Here is a 22,106-nt window from a genome sequence, read left to right as displayed (position 1 = left end):
AGATTTTGATGAGTCCCATATCAATCATCATATGGGACTCATCAAAACAAGAACCTTATATAAAACCAAGATAATTTAAGTATGTATAACAGTGGCAGTGAATAAACGGATACAGTGGAAGAAATAGGATGGAGTATGGACATTGGATTTAACAGAATCACAGAAATGTTAGGGCACACAAAGAGGCCATTCAGCCCATTATGCTTAAAATGGCACTATGAAACATACTTGAAAAGCCAATCTCCTGCTTTTCAAGATGGACTAAATACCAGTTTCATCAAAGAAAATGCTTCTTTAACCAAAACGTACAGTCCATGAACATCAATTGAGGGTGAGTATTACGAGAACTTAATGTGAGTATATTTTTATCACTGTCATGGTATGAGTGAATCTATCTGTTCCAAAACATTGGGCCATTTTCTAAAAATTTAGTGTATGGATGTAGGTTTGCTCGCTGAGCAGGAAGGTTTGTTTTCAGGTGTTTCATCACCATACTAGGCAACATCTTCAGTGAGCCTCCGAATGAAGCTTAGTGTGTTTCAAATAGTGAGGCAATCAAACCTGATTTTTGTTAAAAGTACAACTGTGCTCCATGATTCACATTGTGGGCACATTTTGGATCTAGATTTATATTATTAGAACTTGTTCAGACATCCACCTAGTTCTACTGATGATCAGAGTTTGGTCTGAGAACCAGGGCCTATTAAATCACCAAACATCACATTCTCAATTATTGGAAAGGATCCTGAGGATAAATAGGAATAGACGGAAAAAGAACAGAATCAAGAAATTTCCCTGCAGGTCACAAAAGTGATGACCTCTCAAGGTAACTTCGCTTCCAATTTGACCAAAGGTCATATTAAATCTTAAAAATGTGTAAATTCTTAGCTTTGTATTTTTAATTTAGCTTAAAGCAATTTAAAACAAAATCAGACAAGATATCAGCAGTTCATAGATCTCCTCCAGTTATTGACGAGATACACAAAGGTGAAGCACCCAGTAACTTGTCCCATCAGACACTGAACAGAATTAAATTCACGTAACATGCAAGTACTGAATTTGTAATAACAACTACAAACCTTACCAAAAGATAGGAGGGTCTGTTTAGCAACATCACGAACTTCTTTATCAGTCTGGCAAAGGTAGACTAGTTGATCGATACTCTCTTTGGCCTGAATAAAACAAATTAAGTTAAAAGAAAAATCTCAGCAGAATTCATGATCTTTACTAATCCTAGAATTAATCAATTTATCGTTTCTTTTGCCAAGATAATTTTCAAAACTCAAATGGTTTTCTACAATCCATTTCCATTTGTTGCAAATAGGAGGTTTTGGGTATGACTTTGTATCAGAAATGAACTGAAGGGAAGCAAGGAGAAACAGCAGACTATTTATAGGTAAAGGAGTTTAATTAGATAGCTGGGAAACTGAAGAAAATAACAAATTCATAAGTAGAAAAGTGCTAATTATGCATTTCATTGTACTTCTCAAAATCTGCACCAACTCAAACAATCTGGTTACCTCGATGACCAATCCTGATACAGGTGGTAAATACCGCAAAGTACCTTGATCAGGCAGAGTCAGCATGGATTTACAAAAAGGAAATCATGTTCAACATATCTACTGAAATTTTTCCAGTAGAATGGATAAAGGGGAGCCAGCAGATATGGTTTACTTTTAGAAGGCTGTTGATAAGGTCCCACATAAAACGCTGACGGGAGGATGAGCTGTGAGGAGGAAGCAGAGATGCTAGAGTGTGATTAGGACAAGCTGTACAAGAGGGCAAAAACACAGTAGATGCAGTATAATGTGAATAAATGTGAAGTTATTCACTTTGGGAGGAAAACACGGGAAGGCAATTATTCAAATGGCTATGAATTGAGGGGGGAAAATGTGCTACAAAACGTAGGTGTCCTTGTACATCAGTCACTGAAGGTAAACATGCTGGTCAGGTGCTGCAGGCGGTCAAGGTGACAAATGGTATGTTGGCCTTCATAGCCAGAGGGTTTTAATTCAGGATCAGGGACGTCTTGGGCAATTATACAGGGTCTTGATGTACCACACTGAGAATATTATGTTCAGTTTTGGTCTGATCTGAAGAAGGATATTCTCTCTCTAGAGGGAGTGCAACAAACTGATTCCTTGGATGACAGGAATGACATATGAAGAGAAACTGGATTGGTTAGGTCGATAGTCACTGGCAGTGAGAAGCGTGCGGGGGAATTCAGAAACATTTTAACAGGACCAGACTGGGTAAGTGCAGGATGGCTGTTCCTGATGGCTGGGTAGTCCAGAACCAGATGTCACAGTCTAAGGATATGCAATATGCCATTTAGGTCTGAAATTTCTTTACCCAAAGCCTGGTGAGCCTGTAAAGTTTTCTGCCACAGAAAGGAGTTGAGGTCAAAACATTGAATGGTTTCAAGGGGTCAGTTAAAGTTCTCAGGGCTAAAGAGAAAGCAGGAAAGGTTACTGAATTGGATGATCAACCATCATCACATTGAATGGTTCAGAAAGCTTGAAGGGCCATATAGCCTGCCCCTGCTCCTACTTTCTTTGATTCTATCAGCATGTAGTACTGAGCAAGGTTTCTTGTTTTAGGTATTTTGCTGCCACCCAATTCTCCCTTGTTTTGTCTTGGACCTACATAATGATTAGTGGTAGAAGATACACTAAACATCTACAGAACAGGCACTATTCTTAGATAAAGTGGTTTATTGTAATGATAGTAGTCATACTTATTATTACATTTGTTCAGATAAATTTACTAGGACTTGAGAAAACTGGTATGGATCCAGCTGCTCTCTCTATAGTAGAATTTGTCCTGTGTGTGACATCAATGGAATGGGTGTAGCCATTGTAATATTGTCATGAACTCCCTTAAGAAGCATTACCTTATGAATCAACTTCAATCACTCAGCTCACTTGCACTACTGTGTGCCCCCAGTTAACTTAGGAGAGGGATGAGAGGGCATTCACTCTTATAAGCACTGTCAGTCAACCCTACAGGACATAGGTACTCTCATTTACAATGCACAAGTAGTGCCTTCCTCCCCTCCGCTCAGGGCAGGTACTTGTAGAATACATTCCTTTGCTGAATTGCTGCTCATCAAAAGAGTCTTAATGATGGTTTTCTACATTTCCCGTTCCTACAGAGCAATTTGCAGGCATTTGTCAAGCTCTTCTCTCATTAGTGCATTAATTTTCTGAACTTTCTGTTCAATTTTGCTTTCAGTTCTGATGAAAGGTGCTCACTCAAAACTCAAACCTGTCTCGATACTATAGATATTGGACTGGTCAGCTGTATACCTCACTCATTGCCCATTAGAATTCAAAAATATTATAAGGTCCTATCACTTCCCAAAAAGAAGAAAACTGAAGAAAAGCTAAAAATAACCAGCCAAACATCCTGGAGAGAAAATTCCATAATCTGCGATCATGATAGAGACCAGTAACTTGCTTAATTCTTTTTTAAATGACCTGAAATTTCAACTGTTTCTCTTAATCGTGTGGCATAAGGTTGATACTTTATGAATTGTTCCTGTCCTTTAATCTAATTCAGTTATTTTACAAGACTACAAACATGTATATATTGTAAGTGGTAAACTGAGTTATACATTGGAAGCTGCAGAAGCAGGTTGATATCCCAGAAAGACATTTTGAAAAATAATCACATTCTTGTTTTAAAAATTCATAATAGGAGCATGCAATATTGAGAACTGGGTCAGGTATGAGGATAGCTTTTTCTGTTGCATTTAAAGCTGATCATTAAACAACCTGATATATCTACACAGTAATTCAGGAATTAGTGACAGCGGCAAAATTACTTTTCAGTCTTCAGTTATTGTCATTTTCAGAGGAGCTGAGTCAGTATCATTATGGCTCTAAGGGTACTTACAAAGGAAATGTCAAACAATTATAGGCCAGTCAGTTTTATTTAAGTGATGGACATGTTGTTAGAATGCAATCTTGAGATCTCAGATAAACTGTCACTTAGAAAGGCATGGACAAGTCAGAGATAGTCAGCATGGCTTTGTTAAGGGAAAGTCATGCCTCGCAAATTTGATTGAAATCTTTGGGCAAATGACAAGGAGATCAATGAGAGTACTGCAGTGATTGTTATCTATATGGATTTTAGTAAGGCATTTGACAAGGTTCCACATAGCAGACTGGTCAGAAAAGTAAAAGCCTAGGGATATAGGCTGATGTGTTGAATTGGATTCAAAGCTGGAAACAAAGGCTTATGGTCGATGGCTGCCTTTGCAGATGGAAAGCTGTTTCAAGTGGTGTTCTGCAGGGCTCAGTGTTGAGATTCCTGCTGTTTGATTTATACATTAATGATTTAGACCTGAACGTGGGGTGCACATTTGGGAAATTTGCAGACAACACAAAAATTGGCCATGTAGTGGATAGTGTAGAGGGTCGCTATAAGCCCCGAAGTTATATACTGTAGATGGGTTGGTGGCGTCGACAGGAAAGTGATAGATGGAGGTCAGCTCTGGTAAATGTGAAGTAACGCATTTAGGGAGGTCAAACAGTAAGTGGGAATACACAATAAATGGGAATATGCTGAGAGGAGTAGTTGAAGTGAGAGATCTTGGTGTCCAAGTACACAGATCCCTAAAGGTAGCAGTATAGGTGAACAAGGTTGTAAAAAAGGCATATGGAATACTCTCTTTCATTGACAGAGGAAAAAAATACAAAAATAGGGATATAATGTTGAGACTGTATATCCACTGATGAGGACACAACTGGAGTATTGTGTGCAGTTCTGATCACCTCATTACAGGAAGAATGTAATTGCTCTGGAGAGAGTGCAGAGATTTATTAGAATGTTGTCAAGGCTGGAGAATTATATCTACGAGGAGAGACTGGATTGGTTTCCCTGGAACAGAAAAGGCTTAAGATGCAGGTGGACTGGGTAAATAATGTTGCTAGTGGATCTAAAGAAAGGGAATTCATGCAATGCTTACAGGATGGCTTTTTGGAACAGCTTGTCATGGAGCCCACAAGAGATCAGGCTATTCTGGACCTAGTGCTTTGCAATGAACCAGACTCTATAAAAGATCTTAAAGTAAGGGAACCCTTAGGAAGTAGCGACCATAATATGGTAGAGTTCAGTCTGGAGTTTGAAAGGGAGAAGGCAAAATCGGATGTAATGGTGTTACAGTTGAATAAAGGTAATTATGAGGGCATGAGAGAGGAACTGACTAAAATAGACTGGAAGCAGAGGCTAACCGGGAAGACAGTAGAGCAAAAATGGCAGGAGTTTGTAGGTATAATTGAGAACACTGTACAGAGGTTCATTCCCAAGAAAAGAAAGATTAACCGGGGAGGGATTAGACAACCTTGGCTGACAAAGGAAGTCAGGAAATGTATTAAAGAAAAAGAGAGATCCTATAAAGTGGCTAAGAACAGTGGGAAATCAGAAGATTGGGAAGGATACAAAAGCAAACAGAGGATAACAAAGAGTGTAATAAGAAATGAGAGGATCAAATATGAAGGTAGGCTAGCCAGTAATATTAGAAATAATAGTAAAAGTTTCTTTCAGTACATAAGAAACAAACGACAGGCAAAAGTAGACATTGGGCCACTTCAAACTGATGCAGGAAGCCTAGTGATGGGAGATAAGGAAATAGCAGGAGAACTTAACAAGTACTTTGCGTCAGTTTTCACAGTGGAAGACATGAGTAATATCCCAAAAATTAAAGGGTGTCACGGGGCTGAGTTGAGTATGGTTGCCATTACGAAAGAGATAGTGCTAGAAAAGTTAAAAAGTCTTAAAATTGATAAATCTCCTGGCCCCGATGGGATACACCCGAGAGTTCTGAGAGAGGTGGCTGAGGAAATAGCAGAGGCATTGGTTGAGATCTTTCAAGAGTCACTGGAGTCAGGAAAGGTCCCGGATGATTGGAAGATGGCTGTTGTAACCCCTTTGTTCAAGAAAGGATCAAGGCAAAAGATGGAAAATTATAGGCCAATTAGCTTAACCTCGGTTGTTGGTAAAATTCTAGAATCCATCATTAAGGATGAGGTTTCTAAATTCTTGGAAGAGCAGAGTCTGATTAGAACAAGTTAACATGGATTTAGTAAAGGGAGGTCATGCCTGACAAACCTGTTGGAATTTTTTGAAGAGGTAACAAGTAGGTTAGACCAGGGAAACCCAGTGGATGTGGTCTATCTAGACTTTCAAAAGGCCTTTGATAAGGTGCCACACGGGAGGCTGCTGAGCAAGGTGAGGGCCCATGGTGTTCGAGGTGAGCTGCTGGGATGGATTGAGGATTGGCTGTCTAACAGAAGGCAGAGAGTTGGGATAAAAGATTCTTTTTCAGAATGGCAGCCGGTGACGAGCGGTGTCCCGCAGGGTTCGGTGCTGGGGCCACAGCTGTTCGCATTATATATTAATGATTTGGATGAGGGAACCGGGGGCATTCTAGCGAAGTTTGCCGATGATACGAAGTTAGGTGGACAGGCAGGTAGTACTGAGGAAGTGGGGAGGGTACAGAAGGATCTAGACAGGTTGGGAGAGTGGTCCAGGAAATGGCTGATGGAATTTAACGTGAGCAAGTGCGAGGTCTTGCACTTTGGCAAAAAGAATAAAAGCATAGACTACTTTCTAAATGGTGAGAAAATTAATAAAGCCAAAGCACAAAGGGATCTGGGAGTGCTAGTCGAGGATTCTCTAAAGGTAAACATGCAGGTTGAGTCCGTGATTAAGAAAGCGAATGCAATGTCGTCTCTTATCTCAAGAGGGTTGGAATATAAAAGCAGAGATGTACTACTAAGACTTTATAAAGCTCTGGTTAGGCCCCATTTGGAGTACTGTGTCCAGTTTTGGTCCCCACACCTCAGGAAGGACATACTGGCACTGGAACGTGTCCAGCGGAGATTCACACGGATGATCCCTGGAATGACAGGTCTAACATATGAGGAACGGCTGAGGATACTGGGATTGTATTCGTTGGAGTTTAGAAGATTAAGGGGAGACTTAATAGAGACGTACAAAATAATACATGGCTTGGAAAAAGGTGGATGCTAGGAAATTGTTTCCGTTAGACGAGGAGACTAGGACCCGTGGACACAGCCTTAGAATTAGAGGGGGTCATTTCAGAACAGAAATGCGGAGACATTTCTTCAGCCAGAGAGTGGTGAGCCTGTGGAATTCATTGCCACGGAGTGCAGTGGAAGCCGGGACGCTAAATGTCTTCAAGGCCGAGACCGATAGATTCTTGTTGTCTAGAGGAATTAAGGGCTACGGGGAGAACGCTGGTAAGTGGAGCTGAAATGCGCATCAGCCATGATTGAATGGCGGAGTGGACCCGATGGGCCGAATGGCCTTACTTCCACTCCTATGTCTTATGACATGATTACTCTTCACAATTTTGTGTGCCTCAAAGAGAGTAGACAGGAGAAACCTGTTTCCCCAGCACAGAGTTCGACAACCAGGACACAGATTCAAGCTATGTGGCAGAAGGATGAAAGATGTGAAGAAAAGCTTGTTTACACAGAGGATGGTGAGTGTATGGAATTCACAGCCTGAATTGGTGATGGAGACAGAGACACTGAACTCTTTTTAAAGGTACCTGAATCTGCACCTTAAGAGTTGTAAGCTGCAAGGCTATGGGTCATTTGCAAGGACTAGATAGGGCATCTGAGTGGCTTTTTACAAGATGAGCTGAATGGCTCCCTTCTGTGTTGTACCATTTGTATGGTAGTAAATGTGTTTATTTTGACTAACTTAAACTGAAGTGCTCACACCTTTAAATGTGCCAGTGCTGTGCATCCTACTTTTCTCAGCTGTCCATCCTCATCCTCAAGCAGTTCCAAGTAACAAACCAGAGCCTAAAAACAAATGCACATGATTAGTCCATTGCACAAAACAAATTGTCTACCAGATTTCAGATTAATGCTGATAGAATCTAAGTCCAGATATTTTAAACACAAACAACCATTTTTCATGTCATTGATGAAGTGCTAACAAGGATCCGGCATTGTAAATCCATGAATCTCCGCACTTTGGTGGAGGACCCACAATACTTACATACCTTTTGTGACAATGGTATTAAGCCACCAGAGTCTTTTAATTCATTCAGATGTCTGGCTGGACTCAAACAAGATTTAGGTTGAAACAACATTACACCACAACAAGACATTAGGAACAGGGGGTAGGCTATTCAACTCTTCAAGAATGAACTAGCATTTCATTAGATTATGCAATTTAATTTGACAGCCTTTGCTCCACATTGTGCAATACTTTCACATAATAAATAACAATTAATTTCAAGTCTTCAAAGTCAATTTGATGCAACAACCAGACTATTGGAAAGTTCAAGATTTCTACTACTGTACATAAAAGAATGTTTCATGATTTCAATCCAAAATGGCTGAGTGCTATTTTAAGATTACTGCCCATTGTTCTTGGTTGTCCAAATAAAGAAAATAGTTTCTCATACACAAAACAAATTCTTTGCAGAATTTAAAGTTTTACATTAGATCATGATACATTTTCTATATTCAGGGGAACACAGTGTTACTATCAATGAAACCACTTTGCAATTGTATTGCTTTGGTACTATTAGAGTCTCACTTCTTAGGGACAATGCACTCTCACTACTGGCAACCTAACCTACTTGGGTACAAACACTAGCTCCGATAACAGCCTCACCAGTTCAGTTACAATACTGGTCCTCATATTAATTTCAAACACTGCTCCATAGTTGACAAATAAAAGACAAATACAGATACCCGTACAGATACCAAAGTTGTTGGACCTAATCAGCCAAGTTAGCAGTGAGCAAAGCAACTGCCTTTAGACTTAGCTACTAACTTTCTCTCTGAACTTGGAGTCTTCTGACAGGTTTTTCAGCACAGAGGCAACTGTGTTGCCGATCTTAGTGTTGTCCTCCAATAGAAGCAGACCCATGGCTTTCAGACCGTCCTTCTGGAGCTGGGTCCCTGAGAGATGTTTCAGATTCTTCAATACCACATCCCTATCAGAGGACTGTAGATTCTGAACCAAGAATACTGTGAGGAATGGGGAGTGAGGTGATGGGGAGAAAAAAAATCACAAAATAGTCATGGACATTTTCAATATCAGTAGAAAAAACACAACCTGATATCTCACTTGAGTGGCTATGCAGTATGTTTGTGACTGGACAGGATTGTTAGGTGCTTATTTGAGAGGTAAGCCTAAACTTGATGCTTTATGTACCCACACCTACACACACCCACATCATTACAGGCATTCTAAGTCTTTGTTTGCAATCAAGGTGGGGGTGTTGAGAGGGGAGGAAGAAGAAAATGCCTCATCTAAGTCAGAGATTTTGCAGCCAAGCATAATCCACGATAGACAAGCAGCAAGCCTGGCAGCATCAGGAGGTCAAGAAGTCAATGTTTCGGGTGTGTGTAGGGGGAGCTGCAGATAAAGGGGAGGTGGTGGAGGAAGGGTGGTGAGGTGGGGATAGGTGAAGTCAGGTAGAGGGTATGACTTGGTTAGTCAATGGGAGGAATGAATCTGGTTGGTAGCTGGAAGGAAGGGTTGATCAGAAGGAAGGAAGGTGTGTGAGGGTCTGGAAAGGGAGTTGGGGGATGGGGTTATTTGAAACTAAAGAACTCAATGTTGAGTCCTCTGGGCTGTAGACTGCCCAGGCAGAAGATGTGGTGTTATTGCTCCAATTTATGTCTGATTCATTGTGACATTGGAGGAGGCCAAGGATGGTCATGTCAGAAAGGGATTGGGAAGGCGAATTAAAATGGACGGTGACTGGGAGGTCAGGTCTGCGAACCCGGCTGTAATGCTTGGTGAAACGTGCGCTGGAGTTTACGTTTGGTCTTCCTGGAGGTAGAGAAGACCACACCGGGAGCACTGGATACAGTGAACTAGGTTGAAGGAGAGGCAAGTGAACCTCTGTCTTACCTGGAAGGTCTGTTTGGAGCCCTGGATGGATATGAGAGGGAGGTGGTGGGCTGGCAGGTTTTGCATCTTTTTCAGTTGCAGGGGAAGGTGCCTGGGGTTTTTTTGAGGGGGTTGGGGGGTGTGGAGAGAAACGCGAGTGGCGCAAACCAAGGCAAAGGGAACAGTCCTTGAGGAAGGCAGACGGGGTGGGGAGGGGTTGATGTTCTTTGTGGTGAGGTCTAGTTGGACTTGACATAAATGTTTAAGGATGATACGATGGATGTGGGGTGGTAGGTGAGGACAAGGGGGACAATCCATGAGTCTACATACAGTTGCATCACATAGACAGGCATGCACAAAAACCACATAGAAGTATAATCCAGGCAAAGACTTTTGTGAAACTAACATCAGGGCTGTTTTGTGTTGTTCTAAACCCTCAGCAACCATTTAAAAGAAACGTCAACCCTAACTGGAACATTTATTAATCTTATAAAACATGGAAATCATTCCAGGAATAAGTCACTGTATTGAGACGTTTCTGAGTTGATAGTTAATTCTAGAAAGCAAAATGCACTCATCATGGTTAACTGGACCCTACACAAATCTATCCAAAGCACTGGGGATATCAACTTGATAATATCCCCAACAATGTCAAAGTCGATCTGCATTAATGAAAACAGTGTACACCCAGGCAGTCCAGAATGCTGCTATAGGAAGGGTTCCTGTGAGCACAATGCCAATTTACTGTATTCATTATCCCTCCACTGACCTCCAGAGCTCAGAGATCAATGGGGGAATATCACAGAGATGCAATCCTTCTTACCAAGTCCAATGTTTTCTTCCTCATATCTAGGGTATGGATGGTCAGCAGTGACTGCCAGGTTGATCACCTGATAAGCTATACTGCAGAATTCTGATTGCTGCACAAACTGAATAGAGATTCAGAAAGAGACTTGCTGACACAAAAATGGAGGAGCACAAGGAGGAGAGAATTACTAATGCGAGGCTGGAGTTAGGGGTGAAGCTGCATAAAGAACATTAGAAAAGTACCTTCATCAGCTACCTCCATGATATAGGCAGGTAAGGAGGGCACATTCTGCTCCTCAATGTGATTCAAGTATTGGAAGATAGTCAGGAATTCCACATTTCCACTTCGAGCACGTTTTGGCAATGTTCTGTCCAAAAACCTCTCCACTAGTTTAATAAAAACTGTTAAGAAAGAGCAGATTAAATGACCGAATTGTTTTACTAAACGCATGATTAAAATCTGTATGCAGAGTAAGTGCCTCAGTCTGCAGCAGAGTCTAAGCTGAAATGTTTATTGAATATAGTTCTCTTTTTCAAAATCGCTTTACAGTTAAATTGATCATATTTGAAAGCAAAATAAATTGCTCAAATGGTCAGTTCTGTTTAATTTCGGAGTTAGGCAGTATGGCACAATGGAACATAGTTGAAATAAACCATTTGAATCTAGTGGCGCATCAGATAGAATTCACAGCTTATCCTCACTTACAGGTGGCTGAATCTCAGCCTATTTGCAGTGTAATATCATCTTTGGGACTCTAAGTGCCAGTGAACTTGGAGAAAATGTGAGCCCAAGACAGGGATAGAGCAGCTACCTAATTAATAAAGACAAAGTACTGTGGATGCTGGCGATCTAAAACAAAAACAAAGTGCTGCAGAAATTCAGCATCCCTGGAGAGAGACAGAAGGTTAACATTTCAGACTAATACGACTCTTCTTCAGAACTTGGCTTGCTAGCTAGCCTTGTTTCTCTCTAAAACTTATCTTTGATTGCAACCTGCACAGATTTAGTTGGGTGAAGTTAAGTCATCTTGATAAACCGCCCCCCGGACAACAAGCAATTATTACAAGACAAGTTGGATATATTTAGCAATTGAACAGAAAGGTGGCAGATGAAAATCAATGTGGACAAATGGAAAGCACATCAAAAATATCCAAGAAATGAATCTTACTTAAAAGGATCTTGTTAATGGACAATGAGATTGATCTAAGGGTCATTAGTGATACTAACGTGAAACAATTGCAACAATGTTTAGTGGTAACAAGTAAAAGAAAAATCAGAAATTAGGAGGAGATCGTGCTTTACTTCATAAAACACTGGTGCTGACGAAAGTAGAAAACTTTCAGTTGCCACAGCTATCGAGGAGCATCCAGAGCAATTGAGGAAATGTGGGGTTTGGATTACAAGGTATGATTACCTGTATGTTAATTGTGCAGAAGATACAGAAAAAGATTATTGAAAGGTGAAACTAACATGTGGAAAGAATTTTCTTTAAAATCAGGCTAGCAAGATGATGAAAGCAATTAGTTCTAATCAATGCAATTTCAATTTAGATTAATCTATTTCAGAAAACATTTTGGGATATTTTGAGTGGTAAGTATGAGAGTTTGAAATAAACAGCTGCCTTTAAAGCTATGGTTCTTAAAGATCTTCATTGCATTATATCGATGTCTGTGGAGATTGATAAAATTGCTTTAATTGTAATTTATGATTAATTAGGATGGTGCAGGAGGTTTCAACTTGCATTCCTTTCTCAAACCCTTTCAACCAGACTTAGGCTAAAACAGATCAAATTACATTAAACTAATGTAAGAAACAGGCCAGTCAGCCTAAATGGCCCACACTGGCATTTATGCTCCACATGACTCCTTCCACCCTCTATCAGTATAATCCCTCCTTTCATTTCTCTCTCATGGGCTTATTAGCTTTCCATTTTAAAAATATCCATACAATTTGCCTCAGCTCTTCATATGCTATTAAGTTCCATATTCTTATCATTCTCTAAACAAAGAGAGTTCTCTTCAATTTCCTGTTTGTTTTATTAGTGACACTCATGTTATGTCCTTGAGTTTTTGATTCCTCCATAAATGGAAGAAGTTTTGTTACAGTCACCCTCTCGAACTCTTTCAATATCATAAATTCCAAAATTGTGATGGAATCCCCTCTATTTGCAGCTGCAACAATACGCAAAAAGCTTGACACTATCCAGGACAAAGCAGCCCACTTGATTGGCACATCCACTTCTGCACCTTTCCAAAGTCTGCCTCTCAATCTGTCCCTCTTTGTCTCTGTTGCTTTTGGGGTGTCTATAAAAAAAACTCCCAATAAAGTGACTGCTCCTTTCCGGTTTCTGACTTCCACCCATAATGACTCAGTAGACAAACCCTCCTCGACAAATTCCCTTCCCTCCACCACCAACTCTCAGTATCAACAGTGTACACCATCCACAAGATGCGCTGCAGAAATTCACCAAGGCTCCTTAGACAGCAAGTTCCAAACCCACAACCATTGTCATCTATATGGACAATGGCAGCAGATACATGGGTACAACACCACCTGCAAATACCCCTTGAAGCTACATACTATCCCGACTAGGAAGTATATCACCATTTCTTCAGTGTCACCAGGTCAAACTTCTAGAATTCTATTCCTAACAGCATTGTGGATCTATCCAGTGATTCAAGAAGGCAGCTCAACACCACCTTCTCAAAGTATGGGAAATAAATACTGACCCAGCAATTAAATAAATAGGAAACAAAATTTCTACCAGGTCACTCCTTAGCCTTCTCTTTCTTCCTAAAAAATAAAATACACTCAGCTTTCTTCATGTGGCCTTAAAAATATATCCTCCAAGTTCTGTTATCATTCCTTCGAATCTTTTTGCACTTTTCCCTCTTCATCTCCGAGTAAGGATAGGGTGAAGTTGCAGTCAATGTGATGGGTGGAAGTGTGCCTATTTTAACGCAACTAGTGTCAGGAATAAAGGTGATGAACTTAGAGCATGGAGCAGTACTTGGAGCTACAATGTTGTGGCCATTATGGAGACTTGCATATCACAGGGGCAGGAATGGTTGTTGAATGTTCCGGGTTTAGATGTTTCAAAAGGAATAGGGAGGGAGGTAAAAGAGATGGGGAGTAGCACTGCTTATCAGTATAACAGCTGCAGAAAAAGAGTTAATCGAGTGGGTTTGTCTACTGAGCCATTATGGATGGAAGTCAGAAACAGGAAAGGAGCAGTCACTTTATTGGGAGTTCTTTTATAGACACCCCAAAAGCAACAGAGACACAGAGGGACAGATAGAGAGGCAGATTTTGGAAAGGTGCAGAAGTAACAGGATTGTTGTCTTGGTGACTTCAACTTCCCTAATATTGACTGGAACCTCCTTAGTGCAAATAGTTTCAATGTAGCAGACTTTGTCAGGTGCATCCAGGAAGGATTCCTGACTCAATATGTCAATAGGCCAGCTAGAGGGGAGGCCATATTGCATTTGGTGCTTGTCATCGATCCACATCAGGCGTCAGTACTCTCAGTGGGAAAGCATTTCAGTCATAGTGATCACAACTCCTTGACCTTGACTACTGTCATTGAGAGGGATAGGAGCAGAAGGTATGAAAAAGTATTTAGCTGGGGGAGATGGAATTACAATGCTATTAGGCAGGAACTGTATGGCATAAATTGGGAACAGATATTCTCAGGGAAATGCACAACAAAAATGTGGAGGTTGTTTATGGATCACTTGCTGTGCGTGCTGGATATGTTTGTCCCACTGAGGCACTGAAGTGATGGTAGGGTGAAGGAACCTTGGATGACAAGAGATGTGGAACATCTAGTCAAGAGAAAGAAAAAAGCTTACTTAAGGTTGAGGAAGCAAAGTTCAGGCAGGGCATTAGAGGGTTACAAGGTAGTTAGGAAGGAATTGAAGATTGGACTTAGAAAAGCTAGAAGGGGGCATGAAAAAGGCTTGGCAGGGAGGATAAAGGAAAATCCCAAAGCGTTCTACACTTATGTGAGGAACAAGAGGATGGCCAGAGTGAGGGTAGGGCCGATTAGGGATAGTGAAGGGAACTTGTACCTGGAGTCAGAGGAGGTACAGAAGGTTCTTAATGAATATTTTGCTTCAGTATTCGCTAGTGAGAGGGACCTTGTTGTTTGTGAGTACAGCGTAAAATGTTGATGTTAAGGAGGAGGAGGTGCAGGAAATATTTAAAAATATGAGGATAGATAAGTCCCCTGGGCTGAACGGGATAAACCTACAGGAAATGAGGGAAGAGATGGCTGCACCTTTGGCGATGATCTTTACATCCTCACTGTCCACTGGAGTAGTACCAGATAATTGGAGGGTGGCAAATGTTATTCCCTTGTTCAAGAAAGGGAATAGGGATAATCCTGGGAATTATAGACCAGTCAGACATATGTTGGTGGTGGGCAAATTATTGGAGAGGATTCTGAGAGACAGGATTTATGATTATTTGGAAAAACATAATTTGATGAGAGATAGTCAGCATAGCTTTGTGAGGGGTAGGTCATGCCTCACAAGCCTTATTGAATTATTTGAGAATCGTGACAAAACACATTGATGAAGGTAGAGCAATGAATGTGGTGTATATGGATTTTAGCAAGGTATTTGAAAAGGTTCCCCATGGTAGGCTCATTCAGAAAGTAAGGAGGCAATGGATACAGGGAAATTTGGCTGTATACAGAATTGGCTAGTCCATAGAAGACAGAGGATGGTAGTAGATGGAAATAATTCAGCCTGGAGCTCGGTGACCAGTGGTGTTCCACAGGGATCTGTTCTGGGACCTCTGCTCTTTGTGATTTTTATAAATGACTTGAATGAAGAAGTGGAGGAATGGGTTAGTAAGTTGCTGATGACACAAAGGTTGGTGGAGTGATGGATAGTGTGGAGGGCAGTTGTAGGTTGCAACAGGACATTGACAGGATGCAGAGCTGGGCTGAGAAGTGGCAGATGGAGTTCAACCTGGAAAAATGTGAAGTGATTCATTTGGAAGGTCAAATTTGAATGCAGATTACAGGATTAAAGGCAGGATTATTGACAGTGTGGAGTAACAGAGGGATCTTGGGATCCATGTCCATAGATCCCGAGAAGTTGCCACCCAGGTTGATTAGGGTTGTTAAGAAGGCGTATGGCGTGTTGGCTTTCATTAGCAAGGAGATTGATTTTAAGAGCCTCAAGGTTATAACACTTGATAGACCACACTTGGAATATTGTGTTCAGTTCTGGTCGCCTCATTTTAGGAAGGATGTGGATGCTTCAGTGAGGGTGCAGAGGAGATTTACCAGGATGCTGCCTGGACTGGAGGGCATGTTTATGAAGAAAGGCCAAGGCTTTTCTCTTTGAAGTGAAGGAAGATGAGAGGTGACTTGATAGAAGTGTACAAGATGATGAGAGGCACAGATAGAATGGATAACCAAAGACATTTTCCCAGGGCGGAAATGGCTATCACAAGGGGGCATTATTTTAAGGGGATTAGAGGAAGGTTTAGGGGAGATGTCAGAGGTAAATTCCTTACACAGAGAATGGTGAGTGCGTGGAATGCACTGCCAGAAGTGGTAGTAGCATCAGATACATTATGGACATTTAAGCGGCTCTTGGGTAGGCACATAGATGATAGTAAAATGTAGCGTATGTAGGTTAGTTTGATCTAAGAGTAGGATAAAAGGTTGGCACAATATCAACAGCCAAAGGGCCTATCATGTTCTGTACTGTTCAATGTTCTATCTATATCCTTTTATAATATGGAGTCCAGGACTGCACACAGTTTGCCAACTAAGGGCTGATACTTCAGGGAGGCAACGGTCTAGTGGTGTTGCTGGACTGTTAATCCAGAGACCCATAGAGTGTTCTGGGGATCTGGGTTCAAATCCCACCATGACAGATAATGGAATTTGAATTCAATAAAAATCTAGAACTTAATGATGACTATGAAACCATTGTCGATTGTTGGAAAAACTCGTCTGGTTCACTAATATCCTTTAGGGAAGGAAACTGCTAGTCTGGCATACATGTGACTCCAGACCCACAGCAATGTGGTTGACTCTTAACTATCCTCTGGGCAACTAGGGATTGGTAATAAACACTGGCCTTGCCAGAAACATCCTCATCACATGAATGAATTTTAAAAAATCATTTAGTTTCTCCTTTTCAAATTTATACCTTCAAAACCCCAGTGTTTGATTTTAAAAAAAATTTAAAATGACCTTTCAATCTGTGTTGCTCATTGTAATTATACGAATCCCTGGACTTTTTAAAAATATTTAAACTCTTATAATCCAAGCAATACGTTTGTGGCCTCATCATTATTCTAAAAGAAAAAAGCATTACCTCACATTAGTCTATAACGAAATAACTGTTAAATTGTCAATGCCGGCATCATTTCACAATCTTCCAGCATTGAGCTGGGGGAGTTTATACACAAAATGGCAATGTGACAAACATTGTCACTGTTCAGGAGATCCTGGGCTATTCATGTTCGTATATTTTGTCACATTCTTCCTTTGTGCTAACCACATCGGTGTTACTTGCAAAGTTGGAAATAAATAGTGGGCGGCATGGTGGCACAGTGGTTAGCAATGCTGCCTCACAGCGCCAGAGACCCGGGTTCAATTCCCGCCTCAGGCGACTGACTGTGTGGAGTTTGCACATTCTCCCCGTGTCTGCGAGAGTTTCCTCCGGGTGCTCCAGTTTCCTCCCACAGTCCAAAGATGTGCAGGTTAGGTGAATTGGCCATGCTAAATTGTCCGTAGTGTTAGGTAAGGGGTAAATGTAGGGGTATGGGTGGGTTGCGCTTCGGCGGGTCGGTGTGGACTTGTTGGGCCGAAGGGCCTGTTTCCACACTGTAAAGTAATCTAATCGAAAAAATAAATCTAATCTAATACTCCAACTTTAGGGTCCAAAACATTTACGGTAAATGTTAACTGTGTTTTTCTCCGCTGATGCTTCCTGACCTTATGAATTTTTCCAGTATTTATTTTTATTTCAGATTTGTAACATCCACAGTATTTGTTTTTGTGTCAGCACTGATCCTTGTGGAACAATATTTTCCATCATTTACCAACCTATAGCTGCTCTTAGCCACTACTGTTTCCTGTTCTGTAGTCAGTTTGCTATCCATTCTGCTATGTGTTTGCCCATTCGAAATACTTCATAATGAATCCATTATGTAGTACCTTATTGAAGATCTTACCAGAAAGTTTTATGGTTCCTGCTTAATATATATCAAAAGCTTGATCTTATTGTTATCTATTTCTCCAGCAAAAAGTATCTTCAACTAGAAGCTGTCCAGGTGACCGTGGCCACTAACCTGCTTCTGCTGGGCCAGAGTAGTGCTCGTTCACTTTACTCCCAAAGCTCGAGTTTAGCTTCTGCAGAACGCGCTGGACTGTGGCGCTGAACAGGTTCGGGCCCTCGGTACAGTGTGTCCAGAAAGAAAAGACTGTCTTATCTTTCAGCAGTGGCATGACTGAAGGGAAGCATGTATAGCAAAAAAAAAACAACTTAAGTGCCAACTTCCTTTCAAGGTTAGGTTTTAAATAAGAAAACATTAAACAACATATCCCTCCCACAACGATATTTGACAGATCTGTGATGAAACACTTGGCTTCTGGAAGTCTACTTCAGTTGTAACCGGTTTCCACCTCCTGGAGATATTTCACAACCCATTGCTGCCATTAGTCAAACAAAGCTCAGCCACCCAAACTTAGCCAATTAATTCAGAGAACAATACGGTTACTCAATTCATTCACACTTATTTTGATAAGAAAGATACCAAATGAAACCATAATGCACTCTATGGCCAACCAAATATTCTGAAGTACAGGCAATCTTGGAGCAAAGGTGTCAGCCAATTTGCACATAGCCAGCTCCATTAGAAAGTTAGTGACACGTAACAGATAAATCAGTTCTAGATGGAAGTCGAGAAATAAATATTGGACAAGACACTTTGAAACAGCTACACAGGATAGTGCATCCACCAAAGGACATTTTGAGCTTCAGTTTAATATTACAATTAGAAGTCATCAACTCCTTAGTACCGCAGAGTGACTCTGGAGTTTTGTACACAAATCTTGAGTAGGACTTGAAATTCCTGAAACAAAAAGGCAAGACTTCTGCAAGTGGTTACCATGACATTTCTCTTTCACAATTATGAGAGAGAAACAAAATTGATGGTGTACAACTGGAATAGGCTTCAAAGAGCCATGCGTTAATGCCGAATGACGTTTCATTTGAGAGGATCAACTTACCCTCCTCAGCAGCGTTTATGTTCCCGGCTTTCTCCTCACTCAGTCTGGACACTGTCTCTAGAACTTGCGCCTCTCTTAGAAGCTTGTCCAGTGCGTAAATCTCCCGGCATCGTAGTGGTCCATAGATACCCAATTGCTGCAACATGAAATGGATATTGACAACTTGCATGTATATAAAATGCATTTAAATCAGTAAACTGCCCCAAGGTGCTTAACAGAAACAAAAACATTGTAAATCTAAAAAAAAACATTGATACAGATTCACAAGTGGCGAGATGAGGAGAGATCACCAAAAACCTGATCCAAGCGGTAGGTTTTAAGGAGCACCTTAAGTGGAGAAGTTTAGAGAGGCAAATCCAAGGCAGCTATACAGTCAGAAACGTACAAGAGGCCAGATTTAATGGAACGCAGTTAACTTGGGGGCTATTGAAACTGGACAAGGTAACAGAGATAGGGAAGGCAGATGGATTTGAAAAACACAAGGATTTAAAAATAAGTGTTACTGAATGGGAATGGGTCAGCTAACACATGGTGATGTATGAATGACACTCATAATGAATTAAGATGCAAGCAGAGTTTTGGATGAGCCCAAGTCATAGAAGGTGGGAGGCCAGCCAAAAAAATACTGAAACAAACAAGACTATAGAAACAATGGCACGGATGACGGTTTTCAGCAGCAGAACGGGTAAAGCAGGATCAGAGTCCATTGGCATAGCAAAAGAGAGAAGCAGACAGTATGGGCAATTGTGCAAATATGTGGTCGGAAACTTCTTCTCTGGACCAACTCAACTCCAAGGTTGTCAGGGATGAAAATAAGAGGCAGGGAACCAAGTTTGTGATACGTACAAGCACAATGACTTCAGTCTTCACAATATTAAATCAAAACAAAATGTAGTTAGCATGTCCCATCCAGCTGGAGAGTGGAGGAGAGAAATCAGAGGAGAATACTGTATGTCGAAGACTGTAGCTAAGGATGAAAGGGATAATTTATTACCGTCACAATAATATAGGATGTTATTTTACATTAATAAGGGCTATTTTAATACTGTGGCTGGGCAAGAAACCTGATTGGAGGAATTCAAACATAAAACATTGTGTGAAAAATGAGCACAGCTTCAAAAGCAACAATTTTAAGGACTTTGAACAGGAAAGGGTGCTTGAAACTGGGAGAGCAGATGTAAGGTACAGAAAGATCAAGAGTAGCTTTTCCTTAAGGTGAATTTGTGAATACAGCAGCTATGGAGACTGAAGCTGAATGAATATTGAACTGAGGAAATAAAGTTGGCTGGTCAATGGTTTGTTTGGCAGAGTGAGTCAGCTGGGTCTCATGAACAAGATGATATTAAGAAAAACATTCCATTATCCCAAAAGGCTGGTGAAGGAATGTATACAGCAGAGGCAGCTGAACGGATAGTTTCAGTCTTTATGACAAAGATATGTAGCACCCTCACAATTTATTGTTGAAGATCAGGATGAAGGAGGCACCACAACACCAATTTCTTTTGATGAGCAAGTATATTGCTGAACGTCTCTATCACTGAAACATCATGTTTAAACAAAAGGTCAAAACTTAATCAACATTGCGTAAAACAATTATGGTAGATGTGTCTTTCACAACCTTAGTAAGCCTTAAAACAAATCAAAGCAAACAAAAAGTATTTTGAAATAAAATAAAATGTGCTGGAGAATTATTCAAAGAAGAATCATATCAGACTTGAAATGTTAACTCTCTCCACAGATGCTGTCAGACCTGAGTTTCTCCAACATTTTCTGTTTTTATTTCAGATTTCCAGCATCTACAGTATTTTGCTTTTATTGTACTTTAAATTTTAGTCACTGTTATTAAGTAGTAACAGCCAATTTGTGTGCCGCAAGATGCCATAAACAGCAACCAAATGGTTAAGGGGTTAATATTGGCCAGGGCATTATTGCATGGATTCTTCATAGAAGCTCAGGCAGGACCTTCAGGTTATATTTACACAATGTGTCCATAACAGTAAGATGGCAGGTTAAACATTTTGCATGATTTGGAGGAGCCGGTATTGGACTGGGGTGGACAAAGTTAAAAATCATACAACACCTGGTGTTCTGTGATTTTAAACACTCTGCAGGGTACTCTCACATGATTACTGGGATCACAGTTTATCTACATCAGAGTTTACCTCAGAATGTATCTACATATCCATTAAATCCTGTATCTACACAGGTTAGTGTACACCTCCGCTCTTCTTCAAATTGATGCCGAGTTTTTTTTAATGTCCAACTCAAGAGCTCATACATGTTCTAGATTTCATATTTCATCTGAAATATGGCATCTCTGAAGGAATGCCCTGTCTATACTGAAGTTTTAGCCTGGTTTATATGCTGAAGCTTCTAAAATGAATGGAGTTGTGAATTATCTAACTCAGTGAAGAGTATGTTACCACTGATTGTAGCAAAAGGTTGGGACTAGAATACCCAGAAGATATCAAAGTGACAAAATTTTATTCCAATTTAATCCTCATTTTTACAGGATTAATGTTGAAGTTTAAACCACAGACTAGACTTAGCTGGAGCAGGACAGTTCTAGACTTCTGGCAGAACCTGGAGCAAGTGAGAACTGATTAAAACATGGTGAGGATGACAGAACAACTGGCACCTTAGCATACCATGAACATAAATCACTGTGATTTACGATTGAGGAAGAAGACTGAGGAGGGGAGCAAATTAGAGTCAAAACTGATAAAGGAAGAAATACAAAAAGGGGAAAAATGGACCAGGGAAGGGGCAAGAAAGCATCTGGAGAAAAGAAGCTTTTAATAATCAAATTGACTACATAGAAGAATGAGATTGAATAATAGAAATTATTTCCACACTGAGACAAGTTAATTACCACTGCTGTAACGATTAGATTAGATTAGATTAGATTACTTACAGTGTGGAAACAGGCCCTTCGGCCCAACAAGTCCACACCGACCTGCCGAAGCGCAACCCACCCATACCCCTACATTTACCCCTTACCTAACACTACGGGCAATTTAGCATGGCCAATTCACCTAAGCTGCACATCTTTGGACTGTGGGAGGAAACCGGAGCACCCGGAGGAAACCCACACAGACACGGGGAGAACGTGCAAACTCCACACAGTCAGTCGCCTGAGGCGGG

General features: G+C 40.7%; 2 protein-coding genes across 6 annotated transcripts in view; one reads left to right on the top strand and one right to left on the bottom strand.

Annotated features, from left to right (window-relative positions):
* The window catches only part of ripor1 (RHO family interacting cell polarization regulator 1), a 328,143-nt gene that overhangs the window by 1,638 nt on the left and 304,399 nt on the right, over positions 1-22,106 (bottom strand). For all 5 annotated transcript variants that reach the window (XM_043707051.2, XM_087995931.1, XM_043707049.2 and 2 more), the window contains 6 exons: positions 18,963-19,098; positions 18,023-18,181; positions 10,945-11,103; positions 8,827-9,023; positions 7,758-7,841; positions 1,085-1,172 (listed from right to left, as the gene is read on the bottom strand). In XM_043707051.2, coding sequence (XP_043562986.1) covers positions 1,085-1,172; positions 7,758-7,841; positions 8,827-9,023; positions 10,945-11,103; positions 18,023-18,181; positions 18,963-19,098 — 823 coding nt within the window. The remainder of the gene's footprint in view (positions 1-1,084; positions 1,173-7,757; positions 7,842-8,826; positions 9,024-10,944; positions 11,104-18,022; positions 18,182-18,962; positions 19,099-22,106) is intronic.
* LOC122558739 (uncharacterized) overlaps positions 1-22,106 on the top strand; it is a 120,489-nt gene that overhangs the window by 31,979 nt on the left and 66,404 nt on the right. The gene's annotated exons all lie outside the window — the stretch shown is intronic.

This window comes from Chiloscyllium plagiosum, unplaced genomic scaffold (assembly GCF_037043375.1).
Source record: "Chiloscyllium plagiosum isolate Xiang-an unplaced genomic scaffold, Cpla_swu_hap1 HiC_scaffold_17, whole genome shotgun sequence".
Classification (NCBI taxonomy): domain Eukaryota; kingdom Metazoa; phylum Chordata; class Chondrichthyes; order Orectolobiformes; family Hemiscylliidae; genus Chiloscyllium; species Chiloscyllium plagiosum.
This window is presented reverse-complemented; position numbering and strand designations above follow the sequence as displayed.